We start from the raw sequence: 14,202 nt of genomic DNA on the forward strand, positions 1-14,202 counted from the left end.
TTTTGTTTTTTGTTTTTGTTTTTAGGGTTATCAACTCCGTTGGTGGGTTATCTTAATATTGATTGCAGACGACACTTCTCTCCTTCAAAAATTTGTTGAAATGTTTTTCCTTTTGAACATGCAATTTAACAGCTATCTATGTCTCTATGGCAGTAATGGTGCTTTCTTCGGCTTGCCAGATGATTTTATTGCACAAATTTTATTCATCATCATTACTACTATCTTAATCTCGCATAAATGGAGTTGACACAAATTCACCTTTTTCATTATGTTCTTTTCTATTAAAAGTCAATTTCCTACAACGTTTAATTTTTCTCATGTTAGTTTCGTTAAATTCTTTTTGTTTCTTACTTTCTATGCAAATTAAACGCCTTTTTATACACTCGAACCGTTAACCTTGCTCCAACATAATTCACTAAATAGGGGATGTTCGTAGTATGGTCATAATATAGCTATCTAGTGTCTATTCATATATCTTGACACAAATTCTCTTTTTTATGTATAGTCTTTTCTAATGCAATAAAACTATTCATATCTGGACACAAATTCTCTTTTTTATTCTATTCTTTTATGTTACGAGCAAACTTCTTTATAATATTTAACTTTTAAAGTCCATTTCTAATAAGTTCGTCTCATGTTAATTCTGGTAAACTTTTTCTCTTTTTTTTTTTATCGGAAAGAAATAAAAGGAAAAAGAAAAGTAAAGAATGAAAATGATATAAGAAAAAATAAATAAATAGAGGGACGTGGAGGGATAGAAATTATACATGATTTGTAGGTTTTATTATCCTTAAAAAATGAGAGGAAATAAAAGAAAAGAACTACAAAGTTTAATAAAAATAATTTAATATCAATTTTGTCTATAAAAACAATCAAAATACCATACGAGTCTTTAGGATTTTTTTTTTTTTAATCATTTCTTTGTTTTTAAAATTATCACTTCGACTTTGAATAGTGTTATGCATAAACATTAAATTTGCTTATCATTTCTTTTATATATATTTGTCCTTCAAATATGAAAAGGTCTAATAGTAAAATTTTAAAATAGTTTTATTTTCTTTTTTCTTACTTCCTCCAAACAACATTAGTGTTTAATTTATCACTCTTTTTCTTTTTATTTATTAATTAACTAAACATGATAAGAGATTATTACAGTATTATTTTTTATTTTTTATTTATTTTTGTCGTAATTAATGTTATCCTTACGTTTATTGTCGTGCCAAACACAGCCCCAGTGGCCCAGTTACTTCATTGAGTTTCTCAAATGGAGAAGTAGAGGGAATAAACAATAGGAGTCATCTCTCTGAACCCCTGAAACGAGTCTCTACTCTCTCTCTCTCTCTCTCTCTCACACACACACACACACACACACTGTATCAGCATTGAGCATTCCAATTCAATCTGGTACATTGCATCCCAAATCCAATTGGGTTATGAAAAATCAATGGCTGCAACGCCTATTCACTTTCCTCAGCAACTCACAACCTCCAGGTCACCTACCTTTTTCACTATGCATCCTCCAACAGGGGTTAGGGTTAGGGTTTTCACTACCAATAACATCTTCAATCTTAGCAACAACAACAACAACAACAACTATTCGACCAATTCACCGATTTGGACTGTCTCTGAGATAGCCGAAGCTGTGAATGGCACAACTCTAAAATGGGGTCCTCCAGGAACCATCTCTACAGATACCAGAACTCTCAAACCTGGCCAATGGTTCTTCCCAATTTCTGGCAAAAACTTCGATGCCCACCACTTCATAACCCCTGAATTGTACACCAAGGGATGCGTTGGAGTCATTGGTAACAGGGTTTGCGAGAAGTGGGACAAGGGTTTTGTACAAGTTCATGGTAGTACCTTGATTTCGTTGGAGAATATGGCAATGTATGCGAGGAACAGGTTTGGTGATTGTTTGATAGGCTTAACAGGAAGTGTAGGTAAGACAACTACAAGAGCAATGACAGCATTGGCTCTTGAATGCCTCGGCCCGGTTCACCAGTCTCCCGGGAATTGGAACAATCAGATTGGAGTGGCTTTGTCTTTAATTGGGATTCCTCAGAATGCGAGGTTTGTGGTTCTGGAGCTGGGAATAAGTGGGAAAGGAGAGATTTTGGAGCTTGCAAGGATGTGCAGGCCGTCGATTAGAGTGATTTTGAATGTGGGTGCTTCACATTTGGAGAACTTTTCGAGTTTACAAGAGGTTTCAATGGCGAAAGGTGAGATTTTAGCTGAGGCGAAGCCCGGGGATGTGTGTGTTTTGAATGCTGATGATCCTCTTGTTATGAGCCTTCCTGTTCCAGTTGGAGTTAAGAAGGTTAGTGAGTCTATGATTCAATTGTTACTGTGATTTATTTTTTGAATTTAGTGCCATCTTGTACTAGTGTATCATGTAGTTTGGCTAAAACCTGCCACATTGTTAGTAAAGTAAAAACATTAACTTTCAGTTAATTGAAGATAAAGTATTTATAAATTGAGATCTATAACATAGGAAAAGTTGGTTCAACTTATGTTTTAGAGATCCCAATTTTATTGGTACTTCATTTTCAGTTTACTTGAAAGTTAAATCTTTATTTGTTATTTGATTAAGGCAATACCATCTGAATGTGCTACCTTCGAAATAGGAGTTCTAGCAGTACTGGACCCTTGGACACCAACGTGACTCTTATTCATGCCACCATTCAAGACAGATATAAACAATGTGACAATTCATAAAAAGAAATAATCCTAATGACAAATTTTAAGTTATACCAGTTTTGGCCCTTAATTCTTGTTTTTACAGCGTGCTTGGATAAACAGGAGGGAAAGGAAAGGGAAGCATCACAGGAATTAGTAGAGAAAAAGAAAAAAAATGATAGTGTTACCACCATCACCACCACCACCACCTCCACCTTTTTCTTTTTCCCTGCTTATCTTTTAGACTTTTACACTAAATATGAAGCAATGAACCTCTCCTCTCTTCTCCTTTCCTTTCCCTTGTTTTGAGTGCCTCAATCCTAATGCACTCCAAGTATCTCTAACCTTCTATAATATTTATAATTTAGTATTTCACGATTTGGAGTATATTTTACAAACAAAAAATCACGATTTAGTATCTCTTCTGCGCACTCCTTAACATCCATCCCAACATTCTCATTTCAGTTACATGAATGCCTTCTGTTTTCTTGTTCTTTTAATGGTGGAAATGACCTTCCTTGCTTTCTCAGCTTGGTTTATATAAATATGAGAAAAAGTTATTCTCATAAGAGTCCTTTCTTTTTATTGTTTTAAATATTCAATAGATGGTGAATTTATTTTCTGGCTTTAGGTTCTATTTGGTCGGAGAATGGGTTGTGATGTTCGGTTGGTTCTGGCCAAATGCACTGATAAAGGTTTTGGAGTTCAAGTCGTTTTAGAGAGAAATAAAGAGATGTGAGTTCTTTCAATACATGTATTATCTGCATTTTTGGACATGTAATATTTAAAAAATCTTTTCCTCCTCACTGAATGATCTTCTTACAAGACGTGATATTTTGTTACACCTTTCCTAGAAGAATCTGTCTGCATTTTTTGTAAATGGAAAGCAAACTTTGCATTTTTCTGTTTATTACTTCAATTAATCTTTAAACTCTCTCTTTCACACTTCGGATGTGTTGGTCTGCTTCCTAACTCAAGAAGATGGTTTTGTTTATAGATAACTCATGTAGTGAATTTGGTCCTGATTAATATTTGAAATGAATGTAAACCCAGCAGTTGGACAATTTTGGACCCATTTTAATTGAGATAATAGTTTTATTAATTTGACCATGAAATTGAGATTTTAATCTTGATTGAAGATGAAAATGCACATTATGAATGGAAGTCTTGAAACTCAGACAATACCAATCTGAATATCGATTGGTTACCTTCACATAATTGCAATGTCATAGACTCATAGTTGAATGGTTTCTTAAATCAATTTTGAACAACTAAAACTGTTGCAGTCTAGAATTAATCGTATGCAACGACCTGCTCATATCTTGGAAAGTTCAAAAATTCAAGGATTAAATATGTTATATTGTGAATAATTGAGTTATTATTTAATTATGAAATGTATTACTATTGTACCACACTCATTAAGTGCTGACATGACATGTTAAATGAAAGAGTGATGTTAATGGTTTGATTCTTATTGATAATAAAAGTAAAAAGATTATAGCATATCACTTTCTTTTTGTTCATTGATTTACTGAAATTTGTTTCTAAAAATTGGACTGCAATCCTTTCTGAAACTCCTGTTGAATTATTCTTTTTCTGAAGTTCATGGTTTTTCCTCATGACCAGGCCCCAAAGTTCCCAAGTCTGTAATCTTCTCTAAATTTAGACCATTAATTTTGTGTTTACTTATGGAATTTTCTAAGATAACTCATCTTGCATTATTAGTCTATTGACAGTTTTCATCAATATATATAAGCACAGACCTGATTACATATAACAACATTTTCTTTGCACTTAGGAGTAGATTAAGTTATTAATTTTCTTTTCTAAATGGCATGGTGGTGTCTTCTTCAGTGTGGAATTTGTGATCTCCAGTCCGGGTCTGCATCTGGCTCTCAATGCATGTGCAGCTGCAGCTGTGGCAACTTTGTTGGGGGCTTCTCTGGCTCAAGTTGGGAAATCCTTATCACGATATTTTCCCGTCCACATGAGATCCGAGCTTGAAGTTGCTAAGAATGGTATCAAAATAATCAATGATGCTTACAATGCAAATCCTGCTAGCACCAAAGCTGCCATTGACTTGCTTAAGGGCATTGGTTGCAAAGGTAAAAGAGTTGCAGTACTTGGGGACATGCTAGAACTTGGTCCAACGGAAGAAAAGTTTCATGAGACGACACTAAGATACTGTTGTGAAGCTCGTTTTGATCTAGTTGCCCTTGTCGGGAAGAGGTTTCTGACAGCTGCTGAAAATTTGAATTTAGTCGGAAAGAGAAATATCTTGTGTGTTCATGATGCAGAAAACCTAGTGCTTGAGATTTTTAAAAGATTAAGTTGTTATGATGTTGTTTTAGTGAAGGGTAGTCGTGCAATGCAAATGGAGAAAGTCGTTGATGCTATTAAGAACATGCATATTGACATTTGATATTAATAGTTTTGAGGAGAGCAATATTAAAATTTCAGATAGGTACTCTCTCCCTCCCTTCACCCCTTTTTTTTTCCCTCAAGTCTACTCTGAACTCCACAGGGTTATGTATGTATATATTATATATATTTTCAGTAAAATATGATTTGAGTATTTAATACTGTTCTTGCTGAAATCTTGTTTCAGACTCAAATATCTGACAGTAAAGTCTTGGCAATATAAAATCTAAACATTGTGTTCATTGTAGATATTGCTTTCCATTTTTCATTTTTTAGTTTTCTGTACATTACATGGCCATAGTGTTAGATTGTTTCGTTGAACCCAGTTTTACAATTTTTTATTTTTTATTTTTAAAAAGCAAAACATTACACGTCAGTGTATCCGATGATTAACTAACATCTCTGTTTATTTCACGTTCTTTTCTATTTCCCGTTTTTAAAAGGAAATTTTGTTTGTTAAACTAGCACGAAATCAATTTTTTTTTTTTTTTTTCTATGTATACCGGAATTAAATATTTATAAAATTAGAATATAATTCATAATTGTTTAAAATTCTTTTAAATGTTGCTTGTTCATTTTAAATTGAGTAGGTGACAAGTTTGTTCTCCACTGGCACCAAATGGAGTTGGTGGTTGAAATTTGTTTCCTACGCAAGGATGAGGTGCCATTGACCCGATCTGATGCATTTAGTACCTAAAACATGGGTTTCGTCAATGTCCTCATCTTGAAAGGATATTCCAGCTTATGGGACCATAGGGTATATTTTAGTGGGTTAAATCTCTCACCACCCATTTGGCCCCTTGAAAGCTACATGATATGAGGAGAGTCAGATATACGTAATCTTATTTACAAGTGTGAAGTGATTGTTTTCTCTTTTTTGACATGTAGAATATAAGGAGAGTCAGATGTATATCATGTACGTACTTTTATCTGCATATGTGAAGTGATTATTTCCCCTTTTTGATTTGTAGAATGTGAGGAGAGTCAGATGTAAACATTCTTATTTGCAAGTATGCAGTGATTATTTCCTCTTTTTGATATGCAGAATGTGAGGAGAGTCAGAATCTGCATGCGTGAAGTGATTGTTTCTCCTTTTTGATATGCAGAATGTGAGGAGAGTTAAATGTACGCAGTCTTATTTGTAAGTGTGAAGTGATTATTTTTCCTTTTTGATATGCAGAACGTAAGGAGAATCACATATATACAGTCTTATCCGCACGTGTGAAAGTGATTATTTCTCATTTTTGATCTCGGAACCACATGATGTACAGAACCTCACTCCCCTTCCAACTTTCAAAACAAAAAGTTGTATCTACACATGAAAATATACATAGCTTATATATGCATACGTGGCTCTGCGCTCTATAGACTTGGTACACTGATACAGCAGGTACTTACCAAACCTAGAACCATGAATTTCCTCCTCACCTTTTATGTTTGATTGGATCATCCTAAAGTTAGTAGTTGGGCAATACTTCTAAAGCCGAGCAATCAGTCACGCTTTATAAATCTTATCTGATCTTATGTGGGAATTGGGCTGATGTGGAAATGATGTGGTGATTCTCTTACCATGTGTCAATGACTCAATGTGCAATATCAAGCCCTGCCTAAGATTGTTAGGGTGTGTTTGGTAGGGTTGATTTGGAGGGACAAGGAGAGAAAAGAAAATAAAGGATACGGTGATAGCGTGTTTGGGTAGATTAAGTGGAGAGAAAAGAGAGAATAGGAAGAGATAGGGAGGGATACGTGGGAATTGGGCTGATGTGATAAACAATTGAAAAAAACAGAAGAAGAAGAAAAAAAACATATTTAATTCGTCTGGCCTACAATCCATTCCTTTACACCTCAAGATGAAGGTTTCCACATGAGCATTTGGTCCTACCAAGTTGTGATCACATGTGAGGTGAGGGTTTTCTCTTTTCCATACCATTAAGCAATACTTTTGAGTCAACACTGTCTCCATTTGGTGGAGCTTCCTTCCTCTTCACAATTTAACTAGAAATCACATTCCTAGTAACTTCTTGTATTTTTAAAATTTTAAATATTTTTGTGATTCACAATCCGTGTATGATTTGATCTTTCTAACACCAACAGCATTTTTAGAAGGAATGCGATCATAACAGTACTAATGCAACGATTCCCATTAGAAGTCTGCAGTTAAGCGTGCTTGGGGCGAGAGTAGTACGAAGTCCTCGTGTTACACCCTTTTTGTTCGGTATTTTAATTATTTATCGGGAAAAAAAAAAAAAAAAAACACTTCAAAGATTTTGATGTGTTGCCTTCAGACACTGATGAAATTTTGAATTGATTACTAATCTTTTTATTGCATGACGGTGTGATGCAATCTCCTAGATATGACATATAGTGAGTTAATGACAAATTGTCATTCACTTCATAGTATGTCATTCATCTTGCAATTACATTAATTTGTGTCAAATTCCCTCTCTTTAATTGTATTTTGATAAGTATGCTGATACAAGAAAGCTAAAATGCCAGCTCAAAAGTCCCGCTGATTCATGCCCACACAAGCCATAAGAAAATGAGGCAACATAAGGTGCCTATTAAGATTGAATTATTGAAAAGCTGACTAAGCTTAGACCAAAGGGCGGCAAAGATTTCTCATCTTTTGTCTCAGAAAGCAAGAAAGGTTGAGAGAAAAAGGGATTAACAATTTACTTGCAAAAATAGAAGAAAATTTGAATATTAAACATTAATTAGAGTAACTTGATAATTCTATCATTGACTTCTAACATGCTTAGAATTCTAATAAGTATATCTATGCCTTTAAGTAACAATTTCCAATCTCCTTTATGCATCATTAATTAAATCCAGCATCCTTACACATTGGAAATTTTCAAGAAAGAAGACTTGAACTATTCTTTCCAAGACACTTTTCTTCAATAGGTTTCTTTTAAAAGGTCATACATATATCTGATGCCTTTAATTCTTATTGATGAGCCATATATGACTCATGCAACCAAAAAAGTTGAGATCCACCAACTAACTTCTTCCTATATAAATATATGCAGAACAAATGGCTTGATTAAGAATTGTAACCAAGTCTGTAGGCATTGGCATTGCAACAGCAAGAAATTTAGAGACAGAAGTGTGACATTAAGCCAAACATCGATTATGAAGAACCTGCAGCTTCCACAACATGACACACAACTTATGATCTTCTCAGCAGCACGCCGTGCAGCTGAGAGGTCATCAAAAAAACTTCTAACTGGACCTGCTTGCCAGTACCATGTTCGCTCTGCTCCTTCAAATCAGTCTCAAAAATTTAAACAGAGTAGATTGGAGTCGGTGATTGATAGGATAAGCAAGCTTGGAGAGAAAGCAGACAATTTTGCAAATGACATTCGAGAACATGGTAAGTATATTTGCTCATCTCATTTTAGACCAAGAATAACCATCAAGTCCAAGAATTTTTCTGTTTAGCAAGCTTCATCAAATTAGTATTTCTATTTCATTAATTTGGATATGTATTGCTAACCATAAAATCATGAATTTCATTTCATTTTCATCCATCTTCCCAACTGAATTGAATTTATCCTATGTATTATCATAGAACTACTGAGTATGGTAATAATATGTTTTTGACATAGTCTCATATTAATATTTTTGTAAAAATTGCAGTGAGATTAGGCCCCAAGATAACGGAAACTGTGAAGGGGAAGTTGAGACTGGGGGCTAGAATCATTCAAGTAGGTGGTTTGGAAAAAGTATTCAAAAAGAATTTTAGTGTTAGAGAAGGAGAGAAGCTGTTGAAGGCTTCCCAATGCTATTTATCAACAACAGCTGGTCCTATAGCAGGAACTCTTTTCATCTCCACTGAGCAGATTGGCTTTCGCAGTGAGAAATCAATCCAAGTTTCTTCTCCAAATGGAGAATTAGTTAGAATTCATTACAAGGTATATATTCCTTGTTGAAATCTATATTTTCTACTTGTTTTCTAGCTTCTCAAATGATACTTAACTGATACATCATATATGTATCTTTGCAGGTCCTGATCCCATTAAGTAAGATCAAGAGAGTCATTGAAAGCGAAAATGTGAAGAAACCATCGCGCAAGTACATGGAAATAGTTACTGTGGATAACTTTGAGTTCTGGTTTATGGGATTCTTAAATTATCAGAAAACATTCAAATATCTTCAGCAGGCAATCTTGCAAGCCAATTGAATTGCAATTCACTGTACTCTCAAATGTTTTTATGTTAGGTGAACAAAACTATACAGTTGCAATTTTGTACAAATTTTGTTACTTGGGCTTATTTTGATCCAATGGAAAACAATCTCATGATAAATGACTATGTGAAGGAAAATTTGATGTTTGATGATATATATAGAGATCGATCTGATTTGGACTCTATGGTGGCTCTCTATGTCATAAATTGTTTGCGGGATGATATTCTTTCACCTTATCAACCAAATTTTGCAGATTTAATTCTCAAAATCCATCCATGAATCTTGCTGAAAGCCAAATCCAGGCTGAAATGTTAAAATTAGATTAATGCCATGTTCATTCATGTATATGTTCATTCACGCATCTATTATTGTACATGTATCAAGTGGATACATGTATCAAGTGTGTACATGTATCATGTGAGTGCATGCATCATATGTGTGGTTGAGAATTATCTTGGAAAGTTCAAAGGTCTATGGGAGAATAGTATATATAGTGTAAGGGATTTGTTGTTAAGACATCAACATAACAAAGAATTCAATACAATACAATATTTGTTTCTCTCCTCTCTTCACTTAGAAATTATTTAGTTGGTTGAAATTACAGCCAATATAAGTGGTATCAGAGCTTGATTTCGATCAAGAGCAAACTGGGCGTGAAGCTTATTGACGGGAAAACAAAACCCGAAGAAGATCGATCGTGATGGCGACTAAAGGCAATCAAAACCTAGGTGTCCATCAATCAGCACTTCCCATTTTTGATGGGGAAAATTATGATTTTTGGTATGTGAAGATGAAGACCATTTTTCTCTCATATGATTTATGGGATTATGTTGAAGATGAGTATGATGAACCGGAGGATACAACAACTTTGACGAATGTCCAAAGACAACAATTGAAAGATCATAAGAAGAAAGATGCAAAAGCTTTAGGCTTGATTCAACAAGGAGTTGCTGATACAATCTTTCCCAGAATTATCAATGCTTCTAAAGCAAAAGAGGCATGGGATATTCTCGAGAAGGAGTATAGAGGCAGCACGAAGGTAAGAACTGTAAAACTCCAATCTTTGAGAAGAGATTTTGAAAATATGAAAATGAAAGAAATTGAGTTGTTGAAAGATTATTTTTCTAAATTTATGGAGGTGGTAAATTAAATGAAGACCTATGGGGAAGATATTTCTAATCAAAGAATTGTTGAAAAAATTCTAATTAGTTTGCCGGAAAAATATGACTCTATTGTTGTTGTTATTGAAGAGACTAAAGAGCTTGAAAACTTGAGTGTTGAAGAATTGATGGGTTCCATAAAAGCATTTGAGCAAAGGTTGAGTAGGCGCTTTGAAAAGACAATTGAAAGTGCTTTTCAATCCAAGCTGTTAGTTCCAAAAATCAAGAAAAATACCCATCAAGTTTTGATCGATCCAAAGGTGAATCTTCTAGAGGTGGAAGACACGGAAATTCAAGAGGAAGAGGAAGAAATTCAAGAGGAAGAGGAAGAGAAAGAAATAATTTTGAGAGAAGAGGAAATATAGAGTCCACTCAACAAAATTGTGGAATTTGCAAGAGAAGTAGCCATGTTGACAAAAATTGTTGGTTTCAGGGAAAACCTCAATGTTTCAATTGCAAGAAATTTGGTGTAACGACCCAAAAGGATACCAAAATAATAATAAAAATCTATAAAAATTTCTAAGCAATCATTTCTTTTATTTATTTATTGACCATAGCATCATTTTCTTTCAAAGCAATAAATAAATAAAAAAAAAATACATAATCTTAGGACATACAATATGTCAACACCAAACTTGCTCAATCACCGTAATAAATCTAGTCATATATATGAATTCAAATAACACATGGAACACATTTAGCATTTTAATTAAACATACTTCAACCACAAACTAGATAATCAAAATTAGCATGCATAGGATCAAATTTAAGGGGAAAAATTCACAAAAAAAAATTAAGAAATTGTAGATTAGAACACCCCTACCTCAATGGAAGTGAAAATTCCCAAAATCCCCAAATCCAAGCCCAAGAACCCTAGAATTTTGAACTCCCTAGAGTGTACCAAATGATGATTGGCTCCTATCAAATTGAAGGCCTTGACAAGCTCTCCAACTTTGCTTCACAAGGTTCTACCAAATTTCAAAGGGATAGAGCTAGATCAAAGCTTGAAATTGCAAAAAAAAAAAAGAAAAAGGAGAAACTGCCGAGAGAGAGGGTCTGGACGCAGAGAGAGAGAGAGAGAGCAGAATAAAAGGCTATGCAATGACTCTTAAGTCATTGACTTAAAACTCATGCGGGCCCCACAAGTAAATAAATAAATATTTATTTAACTTATATATATAAACACTACATTCTTCCAAACTTTAAAAGATTTCGTCCCCCAAATTAGGCCATACCTGAGGGAGAAAACAACTCTGGATACTTAGAGCGAATCTCCTGTTCGAGCTCCCAAGTAGCCTCCTCAACTCCATGATGCTTCCAAAGAACCTTTACCAACGATATCGTCTTTTTCCTCAACACCTTCTGTTGTGTGTCAAGAATCTGAACTGGTCCCTCTTCGTAGGAAACATCCTCTTCAATGTCCACATCAACCCAACTCAAAATATAAGACGGATCTGGCTCATTCTTCCGTAGCATCGACACATGAAAGACATTATGAACCCTGTCCATCTGTGGTGGCAATGCTAGTCTGTAGGCAACCTCTCCTACGCGGTCCAAGATCTCAAAAGGTCCAATAAATCGTGGTGACAACTTGCCACTCTTCCCGAACCTCATCAACCCCTTCCTTGGAGAAACCCGAAGAAAAACATGGTCTCCCACCTCAAAGGATAGCGGTCGTCTCCGCCTATCTGCATAACTCTTCTGTCGGCTCTGAGCTGTAAGCAATCTCTGTCTGATCAGCTTAATCTTCTCGGTAGTCTCGAGTACAATGTTGGGTCCTAAGGTGGTTGTCTCGCCCACCTCAGTCCAACAGACAGAAGACCTACAAGGTCTACCATACAACGCCTCAAATGGAGCCATCTGAATACTCGCCTGATAACTATTGTTGTAGGCAAACTCAATAAGTGGAAGGTGATCCTCCCAACTACCACCCAAGTCAAGTACACAGGCTCGAAGCATATCCTCTAAGATCTGGATGGTACGCTCCGACTGGCCGTCCGTCTGTGAATGAAATGCAGTACTAAGGTGCAACGCTGAGCCAAACGCTGCTTGAAGTCCTTCCTAGAACTTCGAGGTGAACTTAGCATCCCTATCCGACACAATAGCCACTGGAACTCCGTGCAATCTCATAATCTCTTTCACATAAAGTACACCGAGTGTCTCTGCGTCATCTGTTGCCTTAATAGGCAAGAAGTGAGCCGTCTTGGTTAATCTATCGATAATAACCCATACGGCTTCATTTCCCCTCCGTGGCCTAGGAAGACCTGTCACAAAATCCATTGCAATCTCCTCCCATTTCCATTGCGCTACCGGCAACGGCTGCAATAAACCAGCTGGTCTCTGGTGCTCGGCCTTCACCTGCTGATAGGTAAGGCACTTAGTTACAAACTGTGCAACATCATTCTTCATTCCATTCTACCAATACTGACGTCTCAAATTGTGATACATTTTGGTACCACCCGAATGAACTGCAAAGCGGGAAGTATGAAACTCCCGTAAGACGTCCTCACGACAAACTGTAGGAACAACCAACAAACCCCTAAACCGTAGACCTCCATCTGCATGTAAGGTCCAATCCTTCACGATCTCGCCACTGGAGATCAAAGTGTAAATGGCATCCAAATCTGAATCCTGTCTCTGTGACTCAATCACCCATCTAACAAGAGTGGGTTGAGCCACGAGACTAAACAAGAATGTTAACTCACTGCCATCATCATCATCATCAAAATAATACAATCCCATTTCAGCCAAATTTTCCAGCATTTTCCATTTCCGAATGGCTAAACTAGCCAAAGTCCCACGAGATTTTCGGCTTAAAGCATCAGCTACCACATTTGCCTTGCCAGGATGATACTGCAATTCAAAGTTATAGTCTTCTAAGAATTCAACCCATCGCTTCTGTCTGTTGTTCAAGTCCTTTTGGGAGAAAAGGTACTTGAGACTCTTGTGGTCCGAGAACACCTCAAATCTCTCACCATACAAATAGTGTCTCCAACACTTCAAAGCAAATACAACTGCCGCTAACTCTAAGTCATGAGTAGGGTAATTAAGCTCGTGAGTCTTCAACTGTCGAGACCCATAAGCCACTACTCTATCATCTTGCATCAGTACACAACCCAAACCATCACGTGAGGCGTCACAATAGATCACATAACCTAAGCCACGCTCAGGTATCACCAACACCGGAGCCGTAGTCAACCTTGTTTTCAACTCTTGAAAGGATGACTCACAGGCCTCATTCCATGCAAACTTGATCCCTTTCCTGGTCAATCTGGTCATAGGAGCTGCTAAACGGGAAAAATCCTTCACAAATCTCCGATAATAACCTGCTAGGCCAAGGAAACTCCGGATCTCAAAGACATTCTTGGGTTGCTCCCAACTCAAAACTGCCTCTATTTTTGAAGGATCAACTGAAACCCCACCTTCCGAGACAACATGTCCCAAAAATTTCACCTCTTGTAGCCAAAACTCACACTTTTCATACTTGGCGTACAAACGGTGCTCCCGTAGAATCTGCAACACTATACCCAAATGGACCTCGTGCTCTTCCCGAGTCCGTGAATACACAAGAATATCATCCACAAAAACTACCACAAACTGATCCAAGTAATCGTGGAAGACATGGTTCATTAAATCCATGAATGCCGTCGGCGCATTGGTTAAACCAAAAGGCATAACAAGAAACTCGTAATGTCCATACCGCGTACGAAACGCGGTCTTTAGAATATCCTCCTCTCTAACCCGTAACTGATAATAG

General features: G+C 36.2%; 2 protein-coding genes across 2 annotated transcripts; both read left to right on the forward strand.

Annotated features, from left to right (window-relative positions):
• The first annotated feature begins 1,223 nt into the window (after nt 1-1,223).
• Nucleotides 1,224-5,329, forward strand: LOC132276059 (uncharacterized). Its single transcript, XM_059777311.1, has 3 exons — nt 1,224-2,317; nt 3,308-3,411; nt 4,531-5,329. Exons 1-3 carry the CDS (start codon nt 1,445-1,447, stop codon nt 5,096-5,098), a joined length of 1,545 nt encoding a protein of 514 aa, XP_059633294.1. The 5' UTR covers nt 1,224-1,444; the 3' UTR covers nt 5,099-5,329.
• A 2,734-nt stretch (nt 5,330-8,063) lies between these two features.
• Nucleotides 8,064-9,467, forward strand: LOC132276062 (GEM-like protein 4). The gene is made up of 3 exons (XM_059777315.1): nt 8,064-8,470; nt 8,737-9,011; nt 9,104-9,467. Exons 1-3 carry the CDS (start codon nt 8,230-8,232, stop codon nt 9,278-9,280), a joined length of 693 nt encoding a protein of 230 aa, XP_059633298.1. The 5' UTR covers nt 8,064-8,229; the 3' UTR covers nt 9,281-9,467.
• The last annotated feature ends 4,735 nt before the right edge of the window (nt 9,468-14,202 follow it).

The sequence above is a fragment of the Cornus florida genome, unplaced genomic scaffold (genome assembly GCF_030987335.1).
Source record: "Cornus florida cultivar Cherokee Brave unplaced genomic scaffold, ASM3098733v1 CherokeeBrave_3.0.0_Hap2_Chr10, whole genome shotgun sequence".
NCBI lineage: Eukaryota > Viridiplantae > Streptophyta > Magnoliopsida > Cornales > Cornaceae > Cornus > Cornus florida.

Coding starts and splice junctions, on each gene's coding strand:
- LOC132276059 (XM_059777311.1), top strand. CDS start 1,445: ATGGCTGCAACGCCTATTCACTTTCCTCAGCAACTCACAACCTCCAGG. Junction 2,318..3,307: donor TTCCAGTTGGAGTTAAGAAG/GTTAGTGAGTCT, acceptor TTCTGGCTTTAG/GTTCTATTTGGTCGGAGAAT. Junction 3,412..4,530: donor TTAGAGAGAAATAAAGAGAT/GTGAGTTCTTTC, acceptor TGTCTTCTTCAG/TGTGGAATTTGTGATCTCCA.
- LOC132276062 (XM_059777315.1), top strand. CDS start 8,230: ATGAAGAACCTGCAGCTTCCACAACATGACACACAACTTATGATCTTC. Junction 8,471..8,736: donor AAATGACATTCGAGAACATG/GTAAGTATATTT, acceptor TAAAAATTGCAG/TGAGATTAGGCCCCAAGATA. Junction 9,012..9,103: donor TAGTTAGAATTCATTACAAG/GTATATATTCCT, acceptor GTATCTTTGCAG/GTCCTGATCCCATTAAGTAA.